Source organism: Vulpes vulpes, chromosome 1 (genome assembly GCF_048418805.1).
Source record: "Vulpes vulpes isolate BD-2025 chromosome 1, VulVul3, whole genome shotgun sequence".
In the NCBI taxonomy this organism is placed as follows: Eukaryota; Metazoa; Chordata; class Mammalia; order Carnivora; family Canidae; genus Vulpes; species Vulpes vulpes.
Window position 1 is genome coordinate 66,786,450 of NC_132780.1, and position 27,833 is coordinate 66,814,282.

At 46.9% G+C, this 27,833-nt stretch overlaps 1 protein-coding gene across 2 annotated transcripts; it reads right to left on the reverse strand.

The window, feature by feature from the left end:
- Positions 1 to 247: 247 nt before the first annotated feature.
- CCR6 (C-C motif chemokine receptor 6) lies at positions 248 to 27,833 on the reverse strand. Of its 2 annotated transcripts, none has more exons than XM_026015975.2 (4): positions 27,546 to 27,833; positions 16,560 to 16,655; positions 2,943 to 3,043; positions 248 to 2,844 (listed from the first exon to the last, which is right to left on the reverse strand). In XM_026015975.2, the coding sequence occupies exons 3-4, from the start codon at positions 2,949 to 2,951 to the stop codon at positions 1,723 to 1,725; spliced, it is 1,131 nt and encodes a 376-aa protein (XP_025871760.1). In that variant the 5' UTR covers positions 2,952 to 3,043; positions 16,560 to 16,655; positions 27,546 to 27,833; the 3' UTR covers positions 248 to 1,722. The 2 variants fall into 2 exon arrangements, with proteins under 2 accessions (XP_025871760.1, XP_072622358.1); XM_072766257.1 differs by lacking the exon at positions 27,546 to 27,833 and adding an exon at positions 18,815 to 18,955.

Consider the following 27,833-nt stretch of genomic DNA (forward strand, 5'->3'; position numbering starts at 1 on the left):
AATGGCAGATACAGGCAAGGTCCAGCCAGAGCCTGATGGTGGGAAGGAATTTGGGGAAACCAATTAAAAGTAGATACCAAACTGTTAAAGAACAATCTAGAGCCCCTTAATAAAGGGACAAACCCCACGTAGCTCTGTGTCTCCTGAGGGCATCAATGCATCGCTGCACTAGTCGCAGATGTGCCTGTTCTGATGCCCAAGGCAGCAAGAAACAACGATGATATTGAATGAAATAAAGTGCGTATCATATTTTAGAAACACTTTTATTCATTATGGCTGAAATTTTAAATGTGTTATTGCATAAAGAAGTAAGCTTCACTTATCTGAAAATTCAAATTGTACAGAAGAGCTTATTTCCAGCCACAATAAGCGACATATTTCCGTGCCAGCTTAGAAACACAAACTTATCTCCATAGGTCCTCTCAGCGCATCAGCGACCCTGCAAGGAGCATCTGGGTAACGTCCTTGTGCTCTGGTTGCTGGAGTCCATTGCTCACAGGTGTGTTCGGGATGCGCCACCTCTGGACACCTCGGTCTTCCGGGTCAGGGGACTGATTCTGGATGACAGTTCCTACTTCATACCCAAAATAGTTTCATTTTGCAAAGCCAAAACTATGTTTCAAACATACAGACTTGGAATCCTAAGATATCACTTTGAATTTCATAGAGAGATGCAGTTAAAGCTTACAAGAACAATGGAAAGTTTCGAGAACGCATTCCTCAGGGTTAGGCATGTCAGTATCTTTGTAACTCACATTAGTACCTTCCTAATACATGCTTGCATTTTTGTAAAGTCTGGGTTTCTTTTTTTTCCTTTTTTTCCTACTTATGTTCATATGTTTACAAAGCACTCTCAAAACTTGAGTCCTAGGAACTTTCTAGAAGCTGAAGAGAGTTGTTAAAATCTGATTCCGTGATTAACCTCAGACTTTGGGTAAAACCACTTTAAAATCAGCAGCAGGAGGGGATGGTCCTAGGTCCTTGCCGCCGCCTGAAGTCCTTGGCACCGGGTCCGCTCTGTGCTGCCACTGCTCTCCTCTGGAAGCGGAACAGAAGCTCTCGCTGCTCTTGCTGTATTGCCTCAGGGAAGCCTCTTTGCACTTTTTAAAGAAGGTAATTTGAACAGCTTACACGCTAAACTGCACCATAACCCCCAATTTCACTATATTTGTCTAACAGATGTTTATTAAGCCCCTGTGTGTGCTGCATGTTTGCTGTTTGTGTGCATCTTCGTGGAACTCTTGTCTGCCTGATTTTTGGAGAAGTATTGCTTGCAGAGAACATTTTCTCAAGGCAATAAAGCAAACAGCAAATCCTGATGGCCTGGTGCTGCCCCATCTGCCTTATCCACGGGGACGGTCGACACCAGTGCTTAGCCAGCGTCCTCCTGTCTGTCCCCCATACCCCCGTGTTGCTTTTCCAGCTTGGGTGAAATGTCTCACCTTCTGCCGAAAATGAGCTGAGTGGGGGCTCCTACGTGACTCCTTTTCTGTCCTGGTTTTCTAAACCCTGCGAGTTCTGCGGCGGGCAGGAGAAATCGTGCTCTCAGGCTGCTTCGTGAAGATTCCTGAAAATGTCCACGCGTGTCCGCAGTTGGCTGTGATCGGGCCGTTCCCAGGGGGCCTGCTCTGGGGGCCAGGCGGAGGGCACCCCGGGGGCTCTGGCCTGCGGGAGGACAGGGCCCCTGAGTCCGATCGGGGCCACGGGCTCCATCCCGGCCGGTCACATGGTGAAAGACGACGCGTTGTCATTGTCCACGGTCTCACTGTTCTGCCTGGAGATGAAAGTTTCCGAGTGCAGCCTGGAGCACGAGAAGCCCGGCGCCTTCTGCCTTCGCCGCACGCACCACAGGTCCTTCACGATCTTCAGAAAGTAGCTCCTGAACTTCTGTCCGATGAAGGCGTACAGCACGGGGTTGAGACAGCAGTGCAGGAAAGCCAGGACCTCGGTGACGTTGGTGGCGTAGGCCAGCAGCTTCTGGTTGTGGCAGAGGCGGTTCATCCTGCCCAGCTGGACGGCCGTTACGAGGAGCACCATGTTGTGGGGGATCTGGCAAGCCAGAAACACCAGCACCACCGCGATGATCACGCGGATGGCCTTGTGCCGCTTGGAGTTCTGAGCCTGCACTAGGGTCTTGACGATAAACATGTAGCAGAAGATCATGAACACCAGCGGGATGAAGAAGCCAAAGAGGAGCTGCAGCCCCAGCATCAGCAGCTTCCACTTGATGGGGTTCGAGCCCTCGTGGTACCGCGGCTCACACACGTCACTGCCCTGCACGTTGTACTTCTGGTTGAACATGAACGTCCAGCCGGAGATGAGGACCGACACCACCCACACCACCAAGCAGATTATCCCACGGTGCGCCAGCGTTCTGGACCGCAGCCGGAAGGACTTGGTGGCCTGCACGATGGCGATGTAGCGGTCCATGCTGATGCAGGTCAGGAGCAGCATCCCACAGTTGAAGTTGATGGCGTAGATGCCCTTCATCAGCTTGCACGTGGCGTTGCTGAAAATCCACTCGCCAGTAGCGTGGCTAACGGCCCAGAATGGGAGAGTGAGGACAAACAGTATGTCTGCGATGGCCATATTCAAGAGATACACATCTGTCATGGACTTGGCTTTCTTATAAAAAGCAAAGGTGACCACCACCAAAATATTGCCCAGGAGGCCAAAGACACATATCAGGGAGTAAGCAATTGGCACAAACAGCTCAGAGAATTCTCTGACCTCTTGCAAGGAACACAGTAAGCTGTCATCATCAAGTAAATAATCCAAACTGCTATTACCCGACCCCAGATCATCATCGTTTATGCTGAAGACACTGACGGCATCCATTGCTTCCTGGAAAGCGAACAAAGGAAGAGTTAGTCGTAGCATAATCTGCAAGTAGCACAATTGACCGAAATCACACTCCCAGCCAAAATAAAATAGATGCTCACCCCACTCATCGTGGTGCCTGTTCTCGGCAGAAAAGGCGGGCCTGGTGCAGAAGTGGGTGGTCACTCAAGCCCTCTGGCAGAGGGGGAGGGGGAACGTGGGTCTAAGGAGGAAAGAAAGCAAGATACACTGTGGATAAGTATTCCCAGGGAGCTGGAGAATCACATTGCCAGCATTCCATTTCACTTGGACACAGAAAATGCACAGCGTGCTATTTTACATGAAAAAATTCATTTAGAACAAGGGTCAGCAGCCTCTTTCTGCAAAGGACCAGACAGCAAATATTTTAGGCTTTCCAGGCCATATAGTCTCTGTCCTGACTACTCAAATCTGCCGTGGTGGCTTGAAAGCAACCATAGACAACTTCACAAATGAGTGGGCTTAACCAGACCTGGGTTGCCATGGCTATAATTTGTCAATCTCTGATCTATAGCATAGAGAAGGGTGATAGCAGCAAAACCACAGATTCAAATCTGCACAGAAATTTTGGTACAAAATTCAATTTAATTCCATTCAACAAGACCCCACTGAACAAAATCTACAGAACTGTAGGTGTGTCTAGAACACTTATCACTTATAGTCCTCACCTGTAAGTAGTTTATGATTCAGTATTTTTCACCCAGCTGGGCATGTGAGAATCTCTTGTAGAATTTTTTAAAGTTGGAACATGCTTGGAACATGTTGGAACATTCTCAAGATATACTGAATAAGATTCTCTGGATCAAAAGGCAGTAGGAATATATATATATATATGTGTATATAATATAGTAGCAATATATATATAATATATGTGTATATATTATACACATATAATATATTATATTATATATTATGCATATACATATATTATATTAATATATACTATACAGTATATGATTCTGTATTATATATAGTATGTTATTATATATCTTAATTATATAATTATATATAATTATTGTATATTATATTTCTTAAATTAATATACATATATTATATGTATATTATATTATATGTATATTGTATTATATAGTATATATTGTATTAATATATACTATACAGTATATGATTCTGTATTATATAGTATGTTATTATATATCTTAATTATACAATTATATATAATTATTGTATATTATATTTCTTAAATTTTAATATATATAATAATATAATATTTATTATTATATATTATTTTATGTATATTTGAATTTCTTAAAAATCGCAGATATTGCCAGCGTGCACTCAAGTTAACAAGCACCAATCTGTTGGGGCAGACACATCATAATCATCAGAAACCAGACTGCAGGAAGAAAGGGCAGGACTGGCATGGTTCAGGATGGCTTTGTGGGGACGGGCGCCCTGGGTCCCTGGAGAACAGGCATGTGGCAGACAAAGGGATGGCAGAGAAGGTGATCAGGTGGAAAGGAACAGTGAGTACTGAGTGTTGGTGAAGCAGCAGTGTGGCCAACCCCTCTGGTTCAACTTGACCATTTTCAGACAAGTCCCATGTAACAAGTGATATGCTGGGAATGTCAAGAAGGGGTGATGCACGGGCCTCATAAAGTTCTCCAGGAGACAAGTAAGGATGGAGCTTGAGTCTCAGAGGAAAGGACTCTGAAAGCTAGCATTGGAAACAAACCCAAACAGTCATGAATTCTCTTATTCTCGTATTCAGGCATTCTTTGTTATTTGGTGTTAGCTTCCTGCTTTATCATCTGTCCCTCCCCCCCACACACACAATAAAATCCCTGGCCTAGAATTCTAATCATCATGTTAAATGTGTATTTATTCTTTCTCCTCCCCCATCCTACCCCTCAGCCCCACCACGGGGCTGGCAAGGTCAAGAAGAGGGAGGGACAGTAGAATTACAAGCCTCAGGGGCACAGGCAGAGAATATACCATGCTGCGTAAAGTCAGTCCTTACCCCACACGGTCAATTTTGATACCTGACATTTTGGGGAGGAAGTCAGTATAACACGAAGCTCACCCTGAGGATTTTTTGAACATACTTCTCAGATCACTTGATTCTCATTTGGTTGCTTATACAGTCATGAGTCAGGTGGCCCCAACCCCGTTCCGTCCCTGATGCCTGCAGCCATCACTTAGAGAGTGAGTCTTTGCTGCCTCTCAGCCACTAGTCTAGACATGACACTGGGGGCAAGGGAGTGGGGAATCACCTGTGCACTTGTGCAGTCACCTGCAGGTATACCTCCTCACTGAGGGCTTTAGGGTGTGCAGAAAACCCATAGCATACAAACCAAGATTTGTATTACAAAATCATACGAGGAGATAAACATATCAATTAGATTATCAGATGAAATGTCAATCAAAATAGGACTACAAGATTTACCATTCCACCCATGACAGATTAACAGAAACCAAATGTACCCTGCTACACTTAATAACCAGAAAAATTGTGGAATATATTAAATAACAGTTTTCAGATATTGGGCAACAGAGGTCACAAAATTATGGTCCCTGACAATAAGAGATGAGGTGATGTGGGCTATCACGTGAGCTCTGGGAAGCCCCCAGCTCACATGGAAGCAGTTTCCACAAGGACACAGGACCAGGGAGGTCAGGGCAAGGTGAGATATGGTAGAAGAGGGGCTAGACACAGAGAAAGGAGCGGAGCAGCAGAGAGGTGTCCTTGAGTGGAGGCAATGCAGGAATAGTGCAAGAAAGCACAGACAGAAAGAGTTCCCTCCCACAAAAAGAGCAGCAGCATCTTCTAAGTCACAGGACACTGGACAGCATCCTTAGAACAATATCATTTTGGGAGTGATACACCTAAAATAACCCTACACGAAATGCTACTCTGGGCACACCATAAGCTTGAAAGGAAGTTTCAGATGCTCCATCGGATTCCAATAACATAACTAACACTCCAGGACAAAGCCCAAAATCATTTATTTATTTATTTTTAAAGATTTTATTTATTTATTCATGAGAGATGCAGAGAGAGAGGCAGAGACATAGGCAAAGGGAGAAGCAGGCTCCTTGCAGGGAGCCTGATACAGGACTCGATCCCAAGACCCCAGGATCATGCCCTGAGCCAAAGGCAAACGCTCAGCCCCTGAGCCACCCAGGCATCCCAGCCCCAAATCATTCAAAGACATGCAACCAAATCCAGGCTTAAGCCATGTAAAATTCATGTCAGGCACCCAAACAAAAATTTCTAGACACTGGAGGCTGAATGTGTCTCCCTGAAATTCATATCCTAAAGCCTAATCCCCAAGGTGGGGACACCTCCCCTTGTAAATGTTCTCATAAGAAGAGACATGGAGAGCTTGTTTCCTCTCTGTCTGCCCCCTGCCCTCCTGAGGACAAGAAGACTGAACCGTGGCAGGTGGGGGGGAGGGGTCCTCGCCAGACACTGGGTCTGCTGGCACCTAGATCTTGTACTTCCCAGCCTCCAGGACTGTGAGACATAAATGTGTCCTGTTCAAGCTCCCCTGTTTGATGTAATCTACTACGGTCACTCACACAGGCCATGATACAGATGTTTGAAGAAACAGGAAAATATAACCCATAGTGTGCACAAAGAAACAGAAGAATGGCAGATGACAGAAAATCTGCCCTGGTAGCTACCATCAGTATGCTCCAGATGCTCAAGAGGGTAGAGGAAAGCATAAATACAATGAAGAAAATGATGCACGATATAATAATAAAGACTTAAATAAATGTTCTGTAGATGAAATGTAGAATATACATAAGATGAAAAATACACTGATGAGGATTAACATACACACACCAATTTTAATTCTACATTCTAGCAACATTTGGGATATTTGGCAATTGAAACTGGAAAAAAAAATTATAATAGCACCAAAAACAAAAGAAACAAACTACTTAGAACCACCTCTTAAAAATCAATACAAGAGGGCAGCCCAGGTGGCTCAGCGGTTTAGCGCCACCTTCCACCCAAGGAGTGAGCCTGGAGACCCAGGATCGAGTCCTGCGTCGGGCTCCTTGCATGGAGCCTGCTTCTCCCTCTGCCTGTGTCTCTGCCTCTCTCCCTCTCTCTCTCTCTCTGTGTCTCTCATGAAATAAATTTTAAAAATCTAAAAAAAAAATCGATATAAGATTCCCATGAATCTTGAAAAGTATAAAACATTGCCAAGAGAAATTAAGGTCTAAAAATAAAGCAAAGATATCAGGTTCAGGGTAATTCAACATTAAGATGTTGGTTCTCTCCAAATTGATCTACAGATACAACACGATCCAAATCAAAATTGTGGCAGGATTTTTGGAAGAAACTGACAGACTGATCCTGAAATTGATATAGAAATCCAAGGCATGGGGATCCCTGGGTGGCTCAGTGGTTTAGCGCCTGCCTTTGGCCCAGGGCGTGATCCTGGAGACCCGGGATCGGGTCCCACGTCGGGCTCCTGGCATGGAGCCTGCTTCTCCCTCCTGCTGTGTCTCTGCCTTTCTCTCTCTCTGTGTGTCTATCATAAATAAATAAGTAAATAAAGCTTTAAAAAAAAGAAATCCAAGGCATTTAGAAGAACCAAAACAATTTTGAAAAAGAAGACCAAATTATAAGATTCGTACCATCTGATTTTAGAGACACACTATAAAGCCACCAGAATCATGAGGGTGTGGTATTGGTAAAGGAATAAATACATAAATCAATGGAACAGAGTAGAGTCCAAAAATAGACCTACACATTAATGGCCAACTGATTCTTAATTCAGGTGCTAGGGTAGTCCAATAGGGAAAAAACAGTCTGTTCAATAAATGATGCCAGAACAACTGGATGTTCACAGTTGATCCTTTTTACTCATGTGACAAAAAAAAAAAACCCACCTTGAAATGAATTCTAGATCTGAATATGAGAACCAAAACAGTCTAAGGAGAACAGAAGAGGAAATCATTGTGCCTTTGAATGGTAGAGATTTCTTATCTAAATTGCAAAAGGCAACATGTAAAAAAGAACAATAAAAAATTGATAAATTGTAATTGATCAGAATAAACTTTTGCTGTTTGAAAGACACTTAAGAAAATGGAAAACAGACCATAGAAGGGGGAAAATTTTTTGAAAACTTGAATCCGATCCTGATTGTATCTAGACTATACAAAGAACTTACAATTCAACGTCAAGAAGACACAACTCGGTGAGAAACAGGCAAAAAATCTGAGGTCAGTTCATCAAAGGAAATCCATGAGTGGCAATTATGCAGAAAAAAACATGTTCAATGAGATTAGTCATTAGGGAAATGCAAATTAAAACTGCAGTGAGATGTTTCTCACCCACTCGATGGCTGAAAGTCAGAGGCAGACAAGAGTCACTGATGAAGACTGGAACCATCGAAGCACTCGCGCTCCCACGGTGGGAATACAGTCACGCAGCCACGTTGAGAAGACAACAGGGCGATGTCGTATTACGTCAAACATGCACTTAACCATGTGAACCAGCAACGGATTCTTACGTATTTAGCCAAGAGAAATGAGATTGAAAGACTGGTACTTGAATGTTCACAGCAGGTTTATACTTAATGGCCCTGGATTGGAAGGGACTGAAGCTTCTATTAGCCAGTGAATAGATAAGCGAATTGTACCATCTCCGTATGATAGAACACTGCCCGCCAACCAAAAGGAACACAGTACAGATGTGCACTCCAGTGTGGGTGATTCACAAAAGCATTTTGCTGGGTCAAGAATCCAGACATAGAAGACCATGTACTGCGTTATTGCATTTATGTGAAATTCTAGAAAAGGCAAAACAAGAGTGGTGGAAATCAAGTCAATGATTGTCATGGGTCAGGGATGAGAAGAGTCTGGCTGAAGGGGACAGGAGGACGTTTCCGTGGTGATGGAGACGTTCCACAACAGGATTGTGATATTGGTAAGCATTGGTCAAGACCTATCGAATTGTACACTTCAAGGTGGTGACATCCATTGTATGTAAATCATACCCTGTTAGAGCTAATGAAGTGACTGCATACAGTTCATACAAACGTGCCGGTTCAGAGAACAGGTGCCATAGGTCAGAGTCCTCACCAGGGACTGAGGGGCTGTGGCAGGTTCGTGAGGAGGGCAGGACCTGGCACAGCCCCTGAAGGAGGGAAGGCACAGACTGGGGTAAGAGGGGTGCAGGTGAAGGGCGGGGGTGGTAACAGAGTAGCCAGGGAAGACATGTCTCAGGGGCTGTGGCTCCTGATGGACGGACCACATGCCAAGCCCCGGGGGCCATACAGGCTTCCCAGTGAGAGACAGTTAGGTGGGTGGGACACGGCGACATTCGATCACACGGAGGCAGGTGGCTGATGAGGGAGCTGGCCCCAGCTGTGGAAAGGAGACACCCCTGTGAGCTGTGTCCTCAGCCCCCAGCTGGAACCTCACTTCAGAAAGATGATTTCTTTAGACATCCTGTGACGTATGACGGCTTCTGAATTCAAATTTAATTCCGTTCAACAAGCATTTACGAACTGTCTGTTGAGGATGACACTGGGGGTACAAAGATGAGTCAAATGTAAGCTCCAGCATCAAGAAGCTCTCGGGTAGACCGATCGTCATAAAACCATGCAACGCGAGCAGCAATCCTGAGAGGTCCAGAAAAGCAAGTGACTGGCTCCTGGCGAAGAGAAGACCAGCGTCCAGATAGGCTTCGTATTAGGTGTTGGCCTGAGGAGCTGGGGGCAGCCCTGGGCAGGGGTGGGGGCGGGGCACACTGGCCAGGTTGGAAGGCACATGGTCTCTGCACCTGCTCACTATGAACAATCTACAAATCTGGATGGTGGTCAACTTAACGCTGTTGTGGTTAAGAGTCAGCGTTCTCAATATAAAATACTGTTGTCAAGTTTACGTGGATACCAGTTATTGGAAGTGATTCAACCTGCCCCAGACCACCACTGTTACCACAAAAATCATCCCAATTGTGTTAAGGAAATTATATCGGCATCTGGGCCACCACAACCGTACATGTTTAGCTCAAACAAATTACCCCAGATCTTGAGTAGCAAATACCACTTTTTGGAGAAAAAATAAATTCTGGACTTTTTTTTTTCTACAAAAACTGAGATGGCAAAGTCATGAAGGCATTTTTGAAGACCTTCTTCATGGAACAGAGGTGAGATGTGCTATGTCTTATCTCCCAGAGTTGGCAGGAGCCTCAGGGAAACGTCAAGCCTGTCCGCTCCTGGCTAAGCCAACAAACCCACAGTCATGAAGCTTGCCCCACCTTGTTTTTAAAGCTCATCAATCTCCCTCTCTCTCTCTCTCTCTCTCTCTCTCTCTCTTATATCTTTGTTATCACCACCAATCTTACCAGGTCCTATTTTGTAGTCATTCGATCACATATAAAGGCACTGGGCTCAACTGATTCTTAAAATTGAACTTGCTTATCTTTGAAAGTCAACTATTTCCCACAGACGGGAATACAAACACGTCTACAGAACCAGTTGGTATGAAGAGAATCTGTGGGACGAACTGTCCTGAATTGTCCTGGGGAGGAAGTGTCGAAGCCTCTGAAGGGAAACCATGAGGACAGCTGAGAAATACTGCTCTATTCAACCTGGTTTTGCAGAGAAGAGCCTTCTTTCCGTCTACTCAGCTGCCTTGAGTCAAGTGTTGACTGTTGCTGCCTCAGGGCCCCACGATCACTGCCTGCCTGAGCTTTAGACCCTCACAGACTTCTGGCCCCCTGGGGCCCATGGGGTCTCACAGACAGCCCACCTTGCCATTATGGGGTCCCACCGGAGAACAGACTATGTAAAAACTCTCAGAACTCGTTTGCAGAAAGAGAGAAGATTAAGGCCTCTGGTGGAGCCACACATCTGGTGTTGATGCCAAGCCGGATGCTGACGTGGGTTAGGAAGGGTGCTCGGAGAGCCCAAGATGGAAGTGCTGAGCGCTCGGTGGGTGTGGCCCGCCAGCACTCCAAGCCTGTTTGTCACGGTCACTAGCCTGCAGAGCAGGAAGGCATTGTAGACATTGCAAATCTATGATTAAATCTGAGATTTGTAAGTCATCAAGATGTGCAAGTATGATCGAGGGGAAAGACAATTAGGTGGTTTACTGGTTGGGTGACAGCCCAGTAGAAGACGCTTACTGGCACCATGCTGTGCTCTGTCCTCAACCCTGTGCTACCTGTTATTTGTATTAATGTTAAGGACAAAAATAGAGGAGGCAGGCTCATTAGGTCTGAAGATGATAAGATGCCTACAACTATAATTATTATACTGGACAGCAGAATCAATATGAGAAAATTCTGGACAGAAACAATGGGTCGAATGTAATGCGATAGAATTCAGTGGGGAAATTGGAGGTTCTACACCTGGATTTGAATGGTCAGTTACACAGATACAAAATGAAAGCTTAGCAGCAGGATAGATGTTAAGAGTTTTATTTGATAGTCATTTCACTGAAAGACGACTGAATCTCTACAGCAGGTGCAGCACCCGCTAACCAAGTGTCTTAATGAAAGGTCCCCTTCATGTATGTCATATCTCCCCACCTGGAGCACGTATTGTTTGCGCACTTACTAACAGACACACTGTACATGACAGGGTCAGAGTGTGCAGTCTGCAGAATCAGGGCCCCAGGGATGTCCATACCCTCGTCCCCAGAACCCGAGAAGACATGCCTTTACACACCAAAAGGGACTCTGCAGATGGGACTGAGCATCTGAACCTTGAGATGGGGAGATAACCCTGGATTATCCAGGTGGGTCTAGTGTAGCTCTGAGTCCTTACAAGTGGGGGATCTTTCCCAGTCGAGATGGAGGAGGGAAGGGAAGAGATTTGAAGCATGGAAGGACTCAGTCCATCATTGCTTTGAAGACCAAGCAGTGGGTGGCCTCTGCGAGCTGGGAATGGCCCCCACAGACAGCCAACATGAAAAGTGGGAATCTCAGCCCGACAGCCCCAGAGCTGAATTCTGGCCACAATTTGAGCAAGGAGACAGATCCTCCTTCAGAAACTCTAAAAGGAACGCAGCCCTGCCAAAGCCCCCGTTCCAGCCTGGTCAAGACCTGCCTGGACTTCTGACCTACAGAGCTGTAGGGCACTCGGTCTGTATCATTGAAGCCGCTGACTTTGTTATGACAGCAATGCAAAACTCAAACAGCGCTCGGTAAATGCATCCTGTCAAAATTAACTTGCTTTCTTTTTAGGCCAAATCAGTAAAACCATAAGGTTTAGAATGAGATAGATGGTAGTTCCACTGACTCTGCTCTGGTCAGACGTACTCAGTAATGTTGATTGTGCTATGGGAAACATGAGCAACTGGAATCAGGTGAGGCCCAAGGGCCAGGTGGAGAAGCCACCACTTACTCACTTTGCATCCAACTGCCAGTCATCTTGCCTAAAAAAGAATGAAAGTCAGGAAGGAATGAGGTCATCAACTAACCTGCAAGGTTTATCATGTGATGAAGGGTCTAGCCTTACACTCCCATGAGCAGAATTTACATAGACAGATTGTGACCTAACAGCAGAAGAACAAGTGGACCGTTTAGCAAGAATGGCACTGGCTCCCCTCCCCTTGGGAGAGGCTTCTCTGTCAAGCACGGGTAGATGAGTCTTTACTGAAAATGTGGCTGTGAGGTGGATCAGACCCACTGAACCAGAATTTCTAGCAATAGAGCCCTTTGGAAAGGAAGGCTTACCAGGAGGCTGCACGTCCCTCCTCCCAGCTGGGGCCCAAGGGACCCTCAACCCCGGACCAGCCCTCCTTGGAAAGATGCTAATGGCATTTGCCGTGGGACGGAAACCTGAAGGTCCCTATGTAAATGTCTAACCATGCTTTTCAGCAGACTATACCTATGCACCCACAATCAACTGCATAGAAACTGGATTTTATGGAGTGGGAGCGCTGGCCACTGTCGGATAGGAATTAGGGACCCAGGGACCTTCTACTTTTATGATGGGTGGGTATAAACTGGGGACCTTTGAGAACAACGGTTCTCACATACACTCTCCACAACACTTCGTGTTAATTTGTAACTAAAACCCACTGGCAGTGAACCCTGTCTTGTGGTTTGGGGCTCCTCCAGGGGAGGTATGTTTCCCTGTGCCTGGTGCCCGCCTGCGTCTTCTGAATCCTCAGACAGGTCTGATGTCAAGTGAGATGTGTAGGTCCTGTGGGCATCTGCTCTGACCACTCAGCTCTTGGAGTGCACACACTGTCCACATTACTGTGGCCCACATTCATGTGTGGAAACTGCTGTCCTGAGCAAATCCCAGAGCATCAGTATAGACCAGCATTTAAAAGTGAGTTTCTAGGAAGGCTTTGGGTAGAAAGAAGGGAGGGATATTGCTCCGTGGTTACATATGTTTGAGAAATGCCATTACCGCATCCTCCTCTTGGATACTGACACAGCAGTTTCTTAACAGTGGCTCTTTGGAGCCCTGCTTGCTTGAGCAATCCCAACTTCCCAGATCCATTCACCCACAGAATAAGAGCCGGTGTTCTTTGGAAAACACTTCTAGAAAAGCTGACCCAGAGGAGATATCCATTAATTCATTCATCTCAAGAGAGGGCTAGGTGCCAGGTGCAGACACTGTTCCCTGTGATAGCTCAGTCCCGGCCAGGGCCAGCATGCAAGGGTGCCCCGAGGTGAGTGGGTAACCCATCTTAAGATGAAGTCACGCATGCTGGCGTCCTCAGTGCCTAGCCTGGCGTGTACCTAATCACTCAGAAATGACGGGAAACAGAAGGATGCAGGCCTGCAACTAACTCCTGAGTGATTCTCTTCTCATAGCAGGCATGCTTGGAAATGAAAGTCCAATCATGCCTTCGTGGGCTTCCTTCCTGTTTTAGAGGCACATTAATGATAAGTTAAATCTCTTGTGACTTTTGCATTTAGGGTTTGAAGCTGGGCACCTGGATGACTCAGTGATTGAACATCTGCCTTTGGCTCAGGTCATAATTCTGGGGTCCTGGGACCAAGTCTTGCATCAGGCTGAGGGGAACTGGCTTCTCCCCCTGCCTGTGTCTCTGCCTCTCTCTCTGTGCCTGTCATGAATAAATAAATAAAATCTTAAAAAACAATAAATAAAGTTTGAAGCCTTATGAACATATTAGGCTTCTAAAGGAAAAGCAAATGTGCCAAACCCCAAGATTACATGTGCACATGTGGTAAATGTGAACACCCTGCTTTTCGTTAACATTTCAAAGATGTTGTTGCCACACATAAATAAAAGCATTACTTTTAAGAAAAAAATGAATATTACTTAGAGTGACACTTTTAAAATAGTGATTAAAATATTCACTTATACTTTTATTGCAATGAAATAATGTGATTTCCTAATACAATTTTTCTTAGATACCACAGGCAAAAGAGTCTCAGAAATTAACAGTTTATCAATTGAGTCATTCAAAAATGAAATGAACAGGAGCACCAGAGTGGCTCAGTTGGTTGGGTACCCAACTCTTGGTTTCAGCTCAGGTCATGATCTCGGGGTCATGGGATCAAGCCCCATGTCAGGCTCAGTACTCAGTGCAAAGTCAGCCTGAAATCCTGTCTGTCTGTCTGTCTGTCTGTCTCTCTGTCTCTCTCATTCTGCCCCTCCCCTCCACACTTCTCTCTGTCTCTCAAATAAATAAATAACTCCTTTAAAAAATTGAAATGAACATCTGGTAATACATGCCCTAAAAACCAGACCCAGCCTAGGAAGCCATGGAAAGGGTGCCAGCCCACCCTCTACAGCTTAGGAGAAGCCAGACAGTGGTCCATTCACCCCAAATGCAAGTGGGTTCAGCACCTCTGTTTCTGAATTCTGAGGGCTTTGGGAATTCTTCAGTCTTGACCAGAGGCAGATGAGAAACATTTCAAGTTCTTAGGAGCAAGGGTCCTAGCCGGGAAGAGTTAACTGATCCAGGCTCAGGCCAGCTGTGCTCTGCCGGGACCTGGAGTGGGTGGCGTCAGCCAAAGGGGCAGCAAGAGGGAAGTAGGAGCCCCTAGAGAAGAGACGAGGTGCTGAGAAAGCAGAAGGGGCGGCCAACAGACCAACTTCAATCGTTTGTCCTTTGGCCAATAACAGATTCTACCCAAGAAAACCAAGTATGCCAAAAACATTGAGAAGACTTACCAAAGTACTATCAGCAAGGAAAACAGTTAAAATTTTAAAGTTGATAACAAGGTTAGCAGTTTGTTAAAAATTAAATGAAAGCAGAGGATTTTAGATCTGTGCTTACTTTCATAAATAGTGACAACCCTATTCTGAACAAGAACAAATATGAGTGTGCATGTGTGTCATGTGTGCGTATACACCTGTGTGAATACGTGTACGTGTAAATAGGTTATGTGTGTATCAATGCATGCATGTATTGCTATGTGTGTGTGTTGTATGAATGTGTGTGGTGTGTGTGTATGTTGTGTGCAAATGTGCTTGTGTGTATATTGGTATATTGGTGTGTGCACATAGGCGTGTGTGCATGCACTCGTGTGTGAGAGCACTGTGGGGGTGTGCTGTAAATTAAGCTGTCATTGCCTCCTGGACACCGAGGTCGCTGCTTGACATCTGTTATCTCTCTTAACAAAAACCCGTTACAGTAGACGCTCTACCCATTTCACAGATGGAAGACTAGAGGACTGTTCGCTCTTACCATCCTAATTCACTTTGTCGCCGTGGGATCTTCCTGAAGCGGCTGTGAATTCCCAGAAGATCGTAAATAACATACACATATTAAAACCTTATAATCGGTATCAGTCTCTTATACTGCCACGGCAGACATTCAATAAATGGATGTTTTCTCAGTTCATTTGAATTATAGGTGCACAGTGTTTTATCCTTTTTTAGCTATACATCAGCCAAGCTGAAACTCTAGGCTGGCTTCCTTCTGCTTTCGAATAAGAGCAGTTAAGAGAGAAGCCAGAAGGTTTTTTCCAGTGATTTGTATATAGGTTTGTAAATTTTTTTTTCTTTTGGTTTTTATTGCTTCTTTGGAAGCTCACTTTTACATTTTCTATTTTTGTTTGCAGAAATCATATTTTTAATTCAGACTTTGCATTTATCTCTTGAAGATGCTAATCTCCACAACCTCTATTTCTGCTTTGGGGGAAATCTACTGCAGACTCTCTTAAGATAATTACGTCTTCTTTTGTGGCCATGAGATCCTGATCATTATGGCATTTGCAACCATTATCAGAGCATTTTCTGTATTGCCCTGAGTCTCATAAAAATCTCCACCTCATCAATTTCTCTTAAATAACACCTTACAAGCTCCTTTCCATTCAACCCCCAGCTACTCAAGATGCGCACTTGCTATCTACCATTGCACAAGACCATTTTTTGCGTTGGTTTCAAAACATTTCTCAGCCTAGTTTTTATTCTGTATACTTAGTTAAATAAATGATTGCATTTCATTCAAGACCACTGCCCTGTGGGTATTTAACTGTATGAAGAAACAATGCCCAAAAAACATCCCCCAAGCTCTAGTGCAAGATGGTGAGGATAAAATCACTCACTGCACACTTGGAGGAAAAGCGAGATTCTTGAAAGCATAGTCCTGTTCCTGTTCCTAAAACCAGAAGGACAATGTCTTTGCAAAAGCAAGACTGTTTTATCAAGTGCATTCATCAGGCCTGCATTCTGGAATTCCTAAGAGTCAAGCACCTCCACTTCTGACACCCCCTTGGACAAGGGTATCCCAGAAATGAAGATGCTTGTGAAAGAAGCGAGGGGCTGGGCCATGCTCACCTTAGAAACGCTGTGCTCCGACGGGAGTTGTCCTGCTGTGCTCCTCCTGGAGATGCTTCACGTCACCACTGTGATTCTCTTTACAAGATGCAATTTCTGATAGTCATTAAGAAAAAAGCAGTGAGAGACTAGAATTGGCCAGACGCAAATTGCTGAACTACCACTTCCTACTTAAAAGTAACGCCTATTTGTCCAAATGCAGAAGGTTAACTATATATATCCTGTAGGGTATAAAATAATCATATGACTCCCTGGAAGCGGAGTCACACCCATTGGGGAGCTGAGCAGAGGCCAGAATTCTGGGTGGCAGTGCTCCTCAGAGTGACTTTGAGCTGCTTTTCTACTCATGGCAATGATTTGTGCTCAAATCTTCTCACTCCTTTGCCTAATCATTTCCCACGAATGAGGACACTTTGCAAACCATGTGGACATGTTTGGGAGCAGGTACATGAGACTGTGGTTAGGGCAGCCCCTGGAGCCCCTGTGCCTGGATTTCCCCAAAAATCTGTGCACCCACAGATAGGCTTTTGACCCTGTGGGGATGCCACAGTTCCTTCCTCTGTAAGATAACGGCCACGTGGTTCTTGCCTCAGCATATCCTTAGAAATACAGGGTCCGTCACTGTGAAGCAGTGAGAACAGTGAGAGCAGAGAGAGCATGCTCTCGACAATTATTAACTATTATTATGTGATTGAAGGTAAAAAATACAAGTCCTTAAAAGCTGGGCAAGTGATCTTTATGAGATGGCAGGTGACAGATCTGAGTGCCCTGATGTTAGATGTAACAACTAATGATTCACTTGGGGAACTCATTTTTAGGTGGAAGTGGTTTAAAAAACAGCAAAAAAAAAAAAAAAAAAAGGAAAAAAGGGGAAAGAGTTCTGGAACCATAAAGGTGTTAAAGATGTTGATCATCATACAATGTGTTGCTGTGAATCGAGTTTTAGGAAATACCAAAGGCTTTATAGCAAAGGGACCCAAAGATCCATAGCACCCAGGCCCAGGGCAGCTGGCACAGCCAGGCCTATGGAGCCTGCATCTCTGCTTCCTTCCTGAGCTCCCTGGGCACCCACAGCCACTTGGGCCTCACCCTGCACTGCCTGCACAGATGCTCATCAGCCCTCATGCCTTCCTCTGGACCCCAACCCTGACTGTCCCTGTGCCTGGGCGAGTATGAAACATGGAGCCTGTCCCCTTGGCGGCTTCCCTTGGGGACAGGCCGGCCGCAGCAGGTCTTTTCCTGGCAAAACTGCTCATTCCCTTCGTCCAGCTCCATCCCCTCCTCCAACAATCTGCTTATTCTGTTTTTTTTTTTTTTTCCCCTTAGCCTATAGAAGAAAAGTCTTTTTCTGTGTGATCCTGAGCCACTCACAGACCTTGTGGTCACAGGGATCCCCACGTCATGGTCCCTACCTGACAAGAGTCCTTTTGAATAAAAATCCCTCCTCTGTACTAATCCTGAGGTATTGCTCTTTGGCAGAGCTCACAGTGTCTATGGATGCAGGGTGCCCTGTCCCCTGTTCTGTTTGAGGGGAACACCTCCGTGTGACTTCCCCCATCACCCCTGCCCTGTGGCAGGCGGAGGGTTGGGTGCAGAGAAAAGGGGAACACCTCCGTCCGCGTCTGCCCTCCCTCACTTCATCATCATCCCCCCTCTTCACCACCTCCTCGACCTCTGAGGTTCTGCTTCTTGCGGTGGGTGGAAGCTGCTGGAAGGGCTGCAGACTGGGGGGCCCCAAAACCCTCACAGGGGAAGATGCAGGCCCCCTGGGGACCTGAGGAATGCATGTATCCTGCTCTCGCCACCTCGCTAACATCTCCTTTGATGGTCTGGTTCAACAGGCAGGTTGGAAAGTAAGCCCTTTGGTAGCGATTACAGCCCTGGACCTGGTCTGCCCTAAAGAAAAAAAAAAGGAAAAAAAAAAAAAAAAAAAGGAAAGGAAAGGAAAAGAAAGGGAAAAAAAAAACAGATCTGACTGTGCTAAGAATGCCCCCTCCCTGCAATGAGCTAGGAACCGGGAAAGCGGCCTTGTGCACCTGTGGCCAGGGCAAGGGCACCTTTCAGAAGCAGAGAGCAGGGAGGCCAAGGTGGGAGAAGCCTCCGGGGCCTGGCCTCCTCCCCTGGCCTCCTCTTCTGCCCCCGAGGAGACACGGATCAGCAGAGCATTAGGTGCAGCCGCTGAACAGCTCGGGGCCCAGCCTGTCACCTTCTCCTTCAACCACTCCAGCTCTCGGGCCACCGCCTGGGGAACTCACTGGCCTGCACGGTGCGTGCTGTGCTCCTTGCCCAGTGTTCCTTCCGTATGTCGGAGCAAATCCAAATGATACGGTGTCCTTAGGCAGCTCAGACCCATTTTGTGTTCATCTCTCTAGAAACTGGCCCTTATCAAAAACCCCGTGGAGTCTCACCCTCACGTGATCTTCTTCAAATTTAAAATTGTGTTGCTCATTTGCATAGACATTGTGAGCTACGCAAAAGCAAAAAATACAGTATGCGGTTATGCAGGCCATAGAAACAATCTTGTCAGTAACTGTGAACGTTTATTGAGAACAAAGTCCGATTGCAGTTTGGCAAATGAATATCCTGTCCATAAGGAATTGTGTTCGATTGTGGGGCTCTGTCTGCCATGGTATGAAGATGATGGGTGAGGTCTGAGCTGACCGGGGACGATTTGTCCCAACTGCTGGATGTTTTGGCCGGAGGATCCCCCCACCCCCGCCCCAAAATGAAATACAGAAGCAAGGCTTTGGCCAGGCAGACACAGCAGAGTCTACAAACTGGCTCCCTTAGGAAGGAAAAAGTTAAAAGGACAAAAAGGTTCTTGGGAAATGTGTCTAATTATGAATAAACAATTTCTTAAATTAGAAGAGCGATAAGATCATAAACATCTCAGCGATGGCAAGCAACAATTGGGTAAAGGAAGTTTTCTAGTCAAATTGAGTTCCTCATGGTGTTTCCTTAAAAGGATGACACAGGATTCAGTATGCTTTCAGCTTTGTGGATAATTTCCAAAGATGATTGACACACAGATGGTCAGCATCTGCCGAAGACCCTGGGGCTGTAAGAGTTGATGCCCCTTCAACAGTTGGGGAGGCTCTTGGCCCTTTTTGACTTAGCAATTCCCATTAAACCATTCCGCTAGCCACTGTGCAGGTCCACGACACAGGCATCTGCAATATTCCTGAGAAACACGCCTGAGTCTTGTTTCAGGTGGCCAGTGTGCTGGAATGTCTGAAATCTAGCCAGTCCTGGTGTATATCCTGTGATGGTGCTAGACAGGAAGGAGGCCACTTTCTTTTTGTTTACGCCTGATATGGTATACGGTTCACATGTCAAAAGGTAAAATCTAATTTCCATCTTCTTGAAACTAGATTGGACTTGGTGGCTCGCTTGACCAATAGGATAGAATAGAATTTATCTGGGATTTCTGTGGTGGGGTCACAGAAATGCACCTCCCCACTGGGCCTCCTGGGATGCATGCTTCCTTTGGGGACCCAGTGGAAACCACAAAAGAGGAGGCCAGATGTAGACAGCCTGGCAGAGAGTTCTGGCAGGGATCTCTGACACCAGCCAGCCCAGTGGAGCCTTCAGATGAATCGGGTAGCAGCTACCCTCTGACAGAAACTGCACCAGAACCACTCACCTGAGCCCAGTCAACCCCCAGGCCACAAAAGATGATGAGGATGATGATGATGATGATAGTAATAATAGTAATAAATCATTGTGTTTGAGCCACAACTGCAAATGGCTTACTAGCAAATAAGCAAATAACTGGAATGATTCACTACTTTTCATCACCCTATACCTCTTCTGAAATCATAAAGTTATATTAAAAATGGTTAAAAATTATAACAAAACATACAATTTGAAAGAAGAAAGAAAGAAAGAAAGAAAGAAAGAAAGAAAGAAAGAAAGAAAGAAAGAAAGAAAGAGAAACTCCCATACCCAAGAAAGGCAGCAGTTAGAACAGGTGCTGGAAGTGGGGGGATGGGAAGGGGAGGGAGGGAGAGATCTAAAATGGTAATGTTGTTGGAAAGGTAGGAGTGGGAGACATTGAAAATAGGGCATCCAACGTGGCAGTGGTTTGATCCAAGCCACCTTGACGTACCTCTTTTCTTCTATACAAAAATAAGAAAATGCTACTCATCAAATTAGGTCAGCAAGTTCCCCAGTTAGAATAAAAGTGCATTTTATATGGGGAATTATCAGCTTTGCTGACATCTCAAATTTTGGAATTTACAAAGATTTCAAGCTGTATGTCCTTCATGTTCACTGCCCGCTATAGCTTTGGGCCTGCAGAGTTTTGACACTCTATTACTCTCTATGCCCTGAAGTATCTGGCCTGGAAATCATACTCCTAAAGCCACCCCAACTTAATTTGCCTCTTATAAGTTCATATTTTCAGATAACTACCACATGTGGGATACTATGTACAGGTACAGGATGCAATTTATTTTCAGCTTTTAAGAAACTTACACAGGTGGAATGCAGAGACAAATCCCTGGTGACACCAGCACTAACGGGTGTGCCAAGGCTGAATGTGATTCATCACTGAGAAGATGGTATTGAGAGGTGGAGAGTTCAGAGGAGGGAGGGAGCACATGCTCCTGCTACTGCACCAGTCTGAGCAGTCTTTGTGAAAAAGGGAGGGCTGGTGCTCAAGCAGGAGGGATAAGGAATATGTAGCCAGGTAGCCTCAAGAGGCAAACAGCAAGAAAAGCACAGACATGGGTTGGAACGTGAGAATAAATGGAGGGATGGGACAGCAGGGGAGCTTTGTGAGTTGTGGAGGAGCAAGTTCACGGAATTGACTGGAGAAGAAGCTATACGATGCCAGAGTCACAGAGCAGAGGGAGGAATGGTAGTCTAAAGATGAGTACCTCGGTGCTTTGGCACATACCTTGACATTTCCCTTATTCTGTGAAATTAATCCTCACAAAAGATAGGTGAGGTGTTGTCAAACTGAAACTCAGAGAAATAAAGCAACTTCCTCAAATTCATACGCTTGGAGAGTCAAGGCTCAAAGTCATATCATCTGATCCCAAAGTTCATGCATGTCAGGGAGATGTTTTGAAAAATTAGTAAGAAACAAGACAAAGAAGGAAGTAAAATGATGCCAAATTTTTCATCTCAATGGGACAGATAAGAACTGGAAGGTTATTTCTAAGTTTCTAACATACTCCTGTGGAGAAGTTACAGACACTGGCTGAGGGCGAGGAAAGGAGTTTCACTTAAGGTACACAGAATGTGAGGAAATGAAGACCTGTGTAACTAGAGATTCTTGACATGACTTCAGATCCATCCCAGCCACATATTAGCTGTTTTTCAAGTTAATCTCTGGGGTCTGTCTCTTCAGTGATAAGATAAAGATCAGAGATTTATGAAGGACTATTGCGAGCTGAAGGCACAGAAAGTGCATATCACCTACAGTATTTGGCCCATAATAATAGCTGATGGTGGTGATGGTGGTGATGGTGATGGTGCTGGTGGTGCTGGTGGTGCTGGTGGTGATGGTGGTGTTGGTGATGGTGGTGATGGTGATGGTGGTGATGGTGGTGATGGTGGTGATGGTGGTGATGGTGATGGTGGTGATGGTGGTGATGGTGGTGATGGGGGTGTTGGTGATGGTGATGGTGGTGATGGTGGTGATGGTGGTGATGGTGGTGATGGTGGTGATGATGTTGTTGAGTCCTAAATGAGGAGCTATAGCACAGATGCAAGGATAGTTCTGCACAGAGAGGTTATAATTGAACTCAGAGCAAGAGTTGGTTGAGCATCCAACTCTTGGTTTGGGCTCAGGTCATGATCTCAAGGTGGTGGGATAGAGCCCTGCATTGGGCTCCATGCTCAATAGAGAGTCTGTTTAAGATTCCCTCTCCCTCTCCCTCTGCCCTTCTCCCCATGTGCTTCTCTCTCTCTCTCTCTCTCTCTCTCTCTCTCTCTCTCTCTCTCAAATAAATAAGTCTTTTTTAAAAGTTTTCATTATTCACCCTAGTGGTGAGCAGACAAGCACCTCCAACCCCCACACGGGATCCATGGGACCCAGTTCTGGGTTCCCAGCAGCGCTGGGTACAGATACAGGCCTCTGGCACAGCTCCCCCCTCCAGCACCCGCAGCTCTGACTCAAGTCACTGTCTGCTCAGCCGTCAGGCACAGCCCACAAGTGCAGAGGATCTCCAGGCCAGGGTGAACCAGCAGAGGACCCCTGAGCCCACAGGGACGGGGCTCAGCCTTTCACACCAGCCTCGACCTCCTGGCTCTCCCTGTGGAGCTACTGGGATCGGGGTGGCCGGCCACCCTGGTTTCCCAGGGAGTGGAAATGTCAGTGCTGAGACCAGCACCGTCCTAGGCAAACCAGGAAGGGTGGTCATCCCAAGTGTGATTGAAGTCACGGCCCCAAGGACTCATGGCTGGCCTCGTCCTCAGAGTTACCAATGGAAAACTTGGGCCAAAAGATATGAAGATGGTTCTGCTGAGAAACAGGAGCAGTTCTGAGGTCATCAGGCTGCCCGGTCACGGAGCACGTCCCCAGACATCCCATGCAGTGGAGTCAGGAGACTGGGCAGAAAGAGTCTCCTGCATCCTGTGCCTAAGAAAAGGAGGGCTAAACTCAAGATTAATGTGACCTAAAAAAAAATGGGGTTTAAAGCTCAGACTCCAACCACAACATCTAGAGTTCAGTGTGAAAAGTTATGAGTTTTCATAAGTAAAAGTGAGAAACTATGACAAAACTGTGTTGGGAACACAGCCTGGGATGGAAGACACTGAAATGGGGGTACTGGTTGCTGGAAAAGTTAGAAATAGAAGAAATGTCATTTTGCTTCAGACACTTTGTGCTTTCCACACATTTAACAAAAATAAAACAATTTCTAAGAACAGGGAAATGCCTATTGTAGCAACTACTACAGATACCACTGCTAGAAAAATCACACCTTCTAGCTATTTCCTGCCCATCCTCACTGAGTGAGTGATCCTGTCATTGCAGTTTCTTTGTCGGTGTCCAGGACGGAGAACGGGCTGCCTGGCTTCGAGTCCCAGGAAATGCCGGGATGGCTGGCCAACCCCCCGCCCCCCCCAGCTCAGCACGGGGCAGCTAGAGAACATTGGATTTTTGATCCAATGAGACAATCAACCAAATAGCTGTAAGAAGCTCTAAAACTAACTTCCAACTCTAAGCACTGGTCTCTCTCGGGCTTGAAAATACCACAAAAGTCTTCCAGGAGGGCTCAGCTGGTTTCAGCAAAATACAGAGCGAGGATGACAGAGGGCCTCCTAGCACCTGCTCCAGCAGGTCCAGGCCTGGAAGGACGGCGAGGCCTGGGAGGCCCGGCTCCGATCCCCCAGCCACCCCGCGAGCCACCCCGCGAGCCCGGGGAAAGACACGCAGGGCCCAGAAGCACTGGGGGCCGAGGGTGGTGACTCATTTCAGCTGGGTTCACAGAATCTGAAAAAGCTCAAGCTGACAAAAAGACCGAAGAAGACTGACTGGTTTTACCATATTTGCACTTAATTATACACACAAAACGGTGGACGGTGACTTCCCAAACATCTCTGCATCCCCAGAAAGAAACGTGGGAAAGCAAATTGGGACGTCTGCTCAAATGATCTTGGTGCTCGATAAGCCCCCCATCAACCCTCAAGGTGCCTTCCCTGACCCTGGGAAGACGTCACTGCCTCAGCTCCTCTTGGCGCTCACGGCGTGTGATAGGGGTCGGGTGCCCAGCACAGGCCAGGGGACCTCACGGAGTCATTGTGCTCCCCGGTGCCCCAGATTCACTGCCTGCGTTCTCGCTCTGAGGGCAGCACCAGGCTGACAGATAAAGGAGCTACAGAAATGACAAAGGATGACATCAGGACAGATGGTCACAGGTGGCTCCCTACACCCCCCACACCCACACACGCCCTGCACAGACACCCCCTACACACACACACCCTGCACACACACCCCCATATACCCCCCCACAGACCCTGCACAGACACCCCCTACACACACACCCTATACAGACACCCCCATATACCCCCCACACACACCCTGCACAGACACCCCCATATACCCCCCACACACACCACATACATATATACACCCCCACACACACACGCCCTGCACATACACCCACCCACACACACACACCCTGCAGACACCCCCTACACACACACCCTGCACAGACACCCCCATATACCCCCCACACACACCACATACACATACACCCCCCACACACACACATCCTGCACAGACACCCATTTACCACACTCACCATCTACACATACACCCCCACAGACACTGCACAGACACTTGCCCACATGCCCCCACACACCCCTGCACACATACTTCACACAGACACCCACACACACACACCTCACATGAATACACCACCCCCCCCACACACACACACACCAGCCCCTCCGGGAGCACAGCAGGCAGCTGCTTCGGTGGTTTGGGCCTGACAAGGGCCTTGCTCATCTCTGCCTTGTGTTCAGGGTGTGGGCAGCAGCCGCAGCCACCCCGTGACACCTGCCACTCCCTGTGCACTGTCACCTGTGAAGCTCCAGGGGTGAAAATGCGGATCCTGACTGGCAGGCTGGCTGGGGCCTGGGATCCTGCATTCCCAGCACTGCACTTGAGCACGAACGATGCTCAGAGTTCGAGGTTCATGAAACTCACCATCTGCTCACCGTCCGCTCCCCTCTGGAGTCTCAGATGGTGGGGCGCAGGGAGGAGGGGGGCGCGGTTGGGGCTGGCAGGAGCCTGGAGGGCTCACAATCTCGAAGCTGTCGAAGGAGAGGGGTGCTGGGGGAGGGGAGACCCAGGGGCCACACCCACCTCCATGCAGGACACCCCAGACCCCACATGGGCGAGCCCTGCTCTGTGACGGGGACCCTTTGCTGGATGAGGCCCTAGGGCACCCAGGGCAACCATCACCCAGCTCCCTGGCAGCTGCACCTCCCCAGCCACAGCCCCTGCTTGTCACCTCAGCATTTCTTCCCTGAATGTCCCCTCTCCTGCCCACCCTCTTTCACACCCACGCTCTCTCTTCGTGCGGTTCTCTCTGTCTCTTCATATTTCCATCTCCTCATTCTACTTCCCAAACAGAGAAAGCTGGAGAGGTTAAAAGGATTGTATCCATTTCAGGAACCCTCGGTCCCCTCCGGTGTGGAGTCCCTTCCAGCCTGTGTCCGGTGGTCAAGTGGCCTGAGCACGGGACGAGGCCCTGGAGGCTGAGCCTGCTTCACCCCGCAGCTTGGCAGCCCAGGGAAAGCTACTCTCTATCAATTTTCAGCTAAGAGCCAGGAGTGATCGGGTGCAGATTTATATTTTAAAGTTTGAGACCCAATCTATGAAATCCCCAAACAGGCCTTCTGGTGAAATCGCCATCGTCCAGCCCTGCCTCTGATGCCCTCTGTGGTCCCAGCTACAGACGTGAGCATTTCTCCTCTGCACCAGTGATGTCCCAGATGGGGCGTGGACATGGCTCACATACTTGGGGCCCCTTGCTCATCTGCATTAAGTGACCCCAGGTCCAGCATATTGAGTCCTCCTAACTCTATCCTTCCATCCCAACTTTTAATGGCAGCCTGTCCATCCACCTAGTGCACTCAGCGTCAGACAACAGCAGGTGAGGCTTCGGCTTCCAATAAGCTCTGGGCTGAGGAACCAAGCAGCCCCACTTATTAGAATCGCACCCAAAATCAGAGCCAGTACCTCTGAGTGTGCACCTGAGGGTCTCCCCTGGGAGCAAAACTCACAAGGCTCAGGGTATAGGCTTTGTGGTCTTTATTTTGGTCGCAGTCTCTTTTGGGGTTCATTTCCTTTCTCAGTGCATCTTAGAGAGTTTGTATTATTAGATAAGAAACCTCCATATGAGGGAAGGCTCATAAGGTATAAGATATTTAATAACAGCAAACATAACACACGACTAAAGCCAGTATCTCCAGTACTGTCACAGCTGTGTCAATATTGTCACGTAAATGTGGTAACAGTATTTTTTAAATGGCTTCGATTCATTAACCCACAGCGCAGTGAAACTCATTGCCACCCATTTATCACTTTCACTTGGAAGATGATGTTATCACAAGAGCATCTTCCCATGAATTACAGCACGGTGAGTTCTCTTGACCCAGACCCAGGAGTACGGCACTGTGGATACGTGCTCACACACAGCCTCACACGCTCAGCTCCCCGGAGCTGGCTCCAGGCTCGCCCACCATCACCCTGCTGGCCAGCACCCGGCTCTCTTCTCCATCCACATGGGACTTGCTCCTGCCCTGCCCCCTGACCCTTCCCTGCACTTCCACATCAGCCCCTCTCTCACTCAGCCCCCCACCTCCTCTGTACCCCATCCATGTGTAGATGCACCAGCACACTGTCCTGTAGCACAGCTGATCCCATGGCACGTGCAGTAAGGTGGACAGACGGTGCTTGGCTTGGGTTTAGAGAATCCGGATCTCTCCATTACAGTTATAGATGACTGCTCTATACAGATGATTGCTCTTTCAAAGGTGGCTATTTTTACTATGCTTTACTAGGTTCCTTGCAAATGCTACAGGCCTTTCAACATACGAGCCACCATGCGTCAGGTCACAAGCCTGAAGGTCATATTTAGATGAAGGTCCTCTCATCTGTGTGAGACGGAAAGAGCACAAACTCTGGAATCAGACAAAACTAGAACTCACATCCCTCCCCTGCCATGCACTGATGGTGTGACTTTGTCTAGCTCCTGAATCACACCTGCCTCCCAGGACTGCCATCAGAACCCCCTAAAATAACACACGAGAAGTCTCTAGAACTGCATGCAGCACCTAACTGACTCAATAAAAGCGTTCTTCTCTCTCCCCAAGGCATGATCAGAGCTGTCTAAATAAGTGTTCCATCAACATCTCACTTGATAATATGAACGTTGCAGTATTTCTTTTACCCTCAAGGCATGAAACCGTTATTAAGATCACACAGGTACAATGCTTTCTAAATTCCAAAACAAAAAAACTTACCAATAAAGAAATAGCTTTTTGTTCCACAAATGAGCAGCCACTGAGTTTTTCCTTTAATTTTCAGATTTCCTAAATCTTTGGATTTCCCTTCAGCCGTGTAAATGCCCTGGCCTGCTCCTTGCTGTGTGAGAGTGTAGATAGATGCTGTGCCACTCCAAGGGCTCCGCACTTTGGATGTCCTTATGCTCATTGCTCAGGAACCTTCTCAAGTGAATGCTCTCTCATTCTTTGCCCACAGGCTGGGTGCTGTGGTGAACTGCCTCACCACAAGTTTTATTCCTCCAGCAC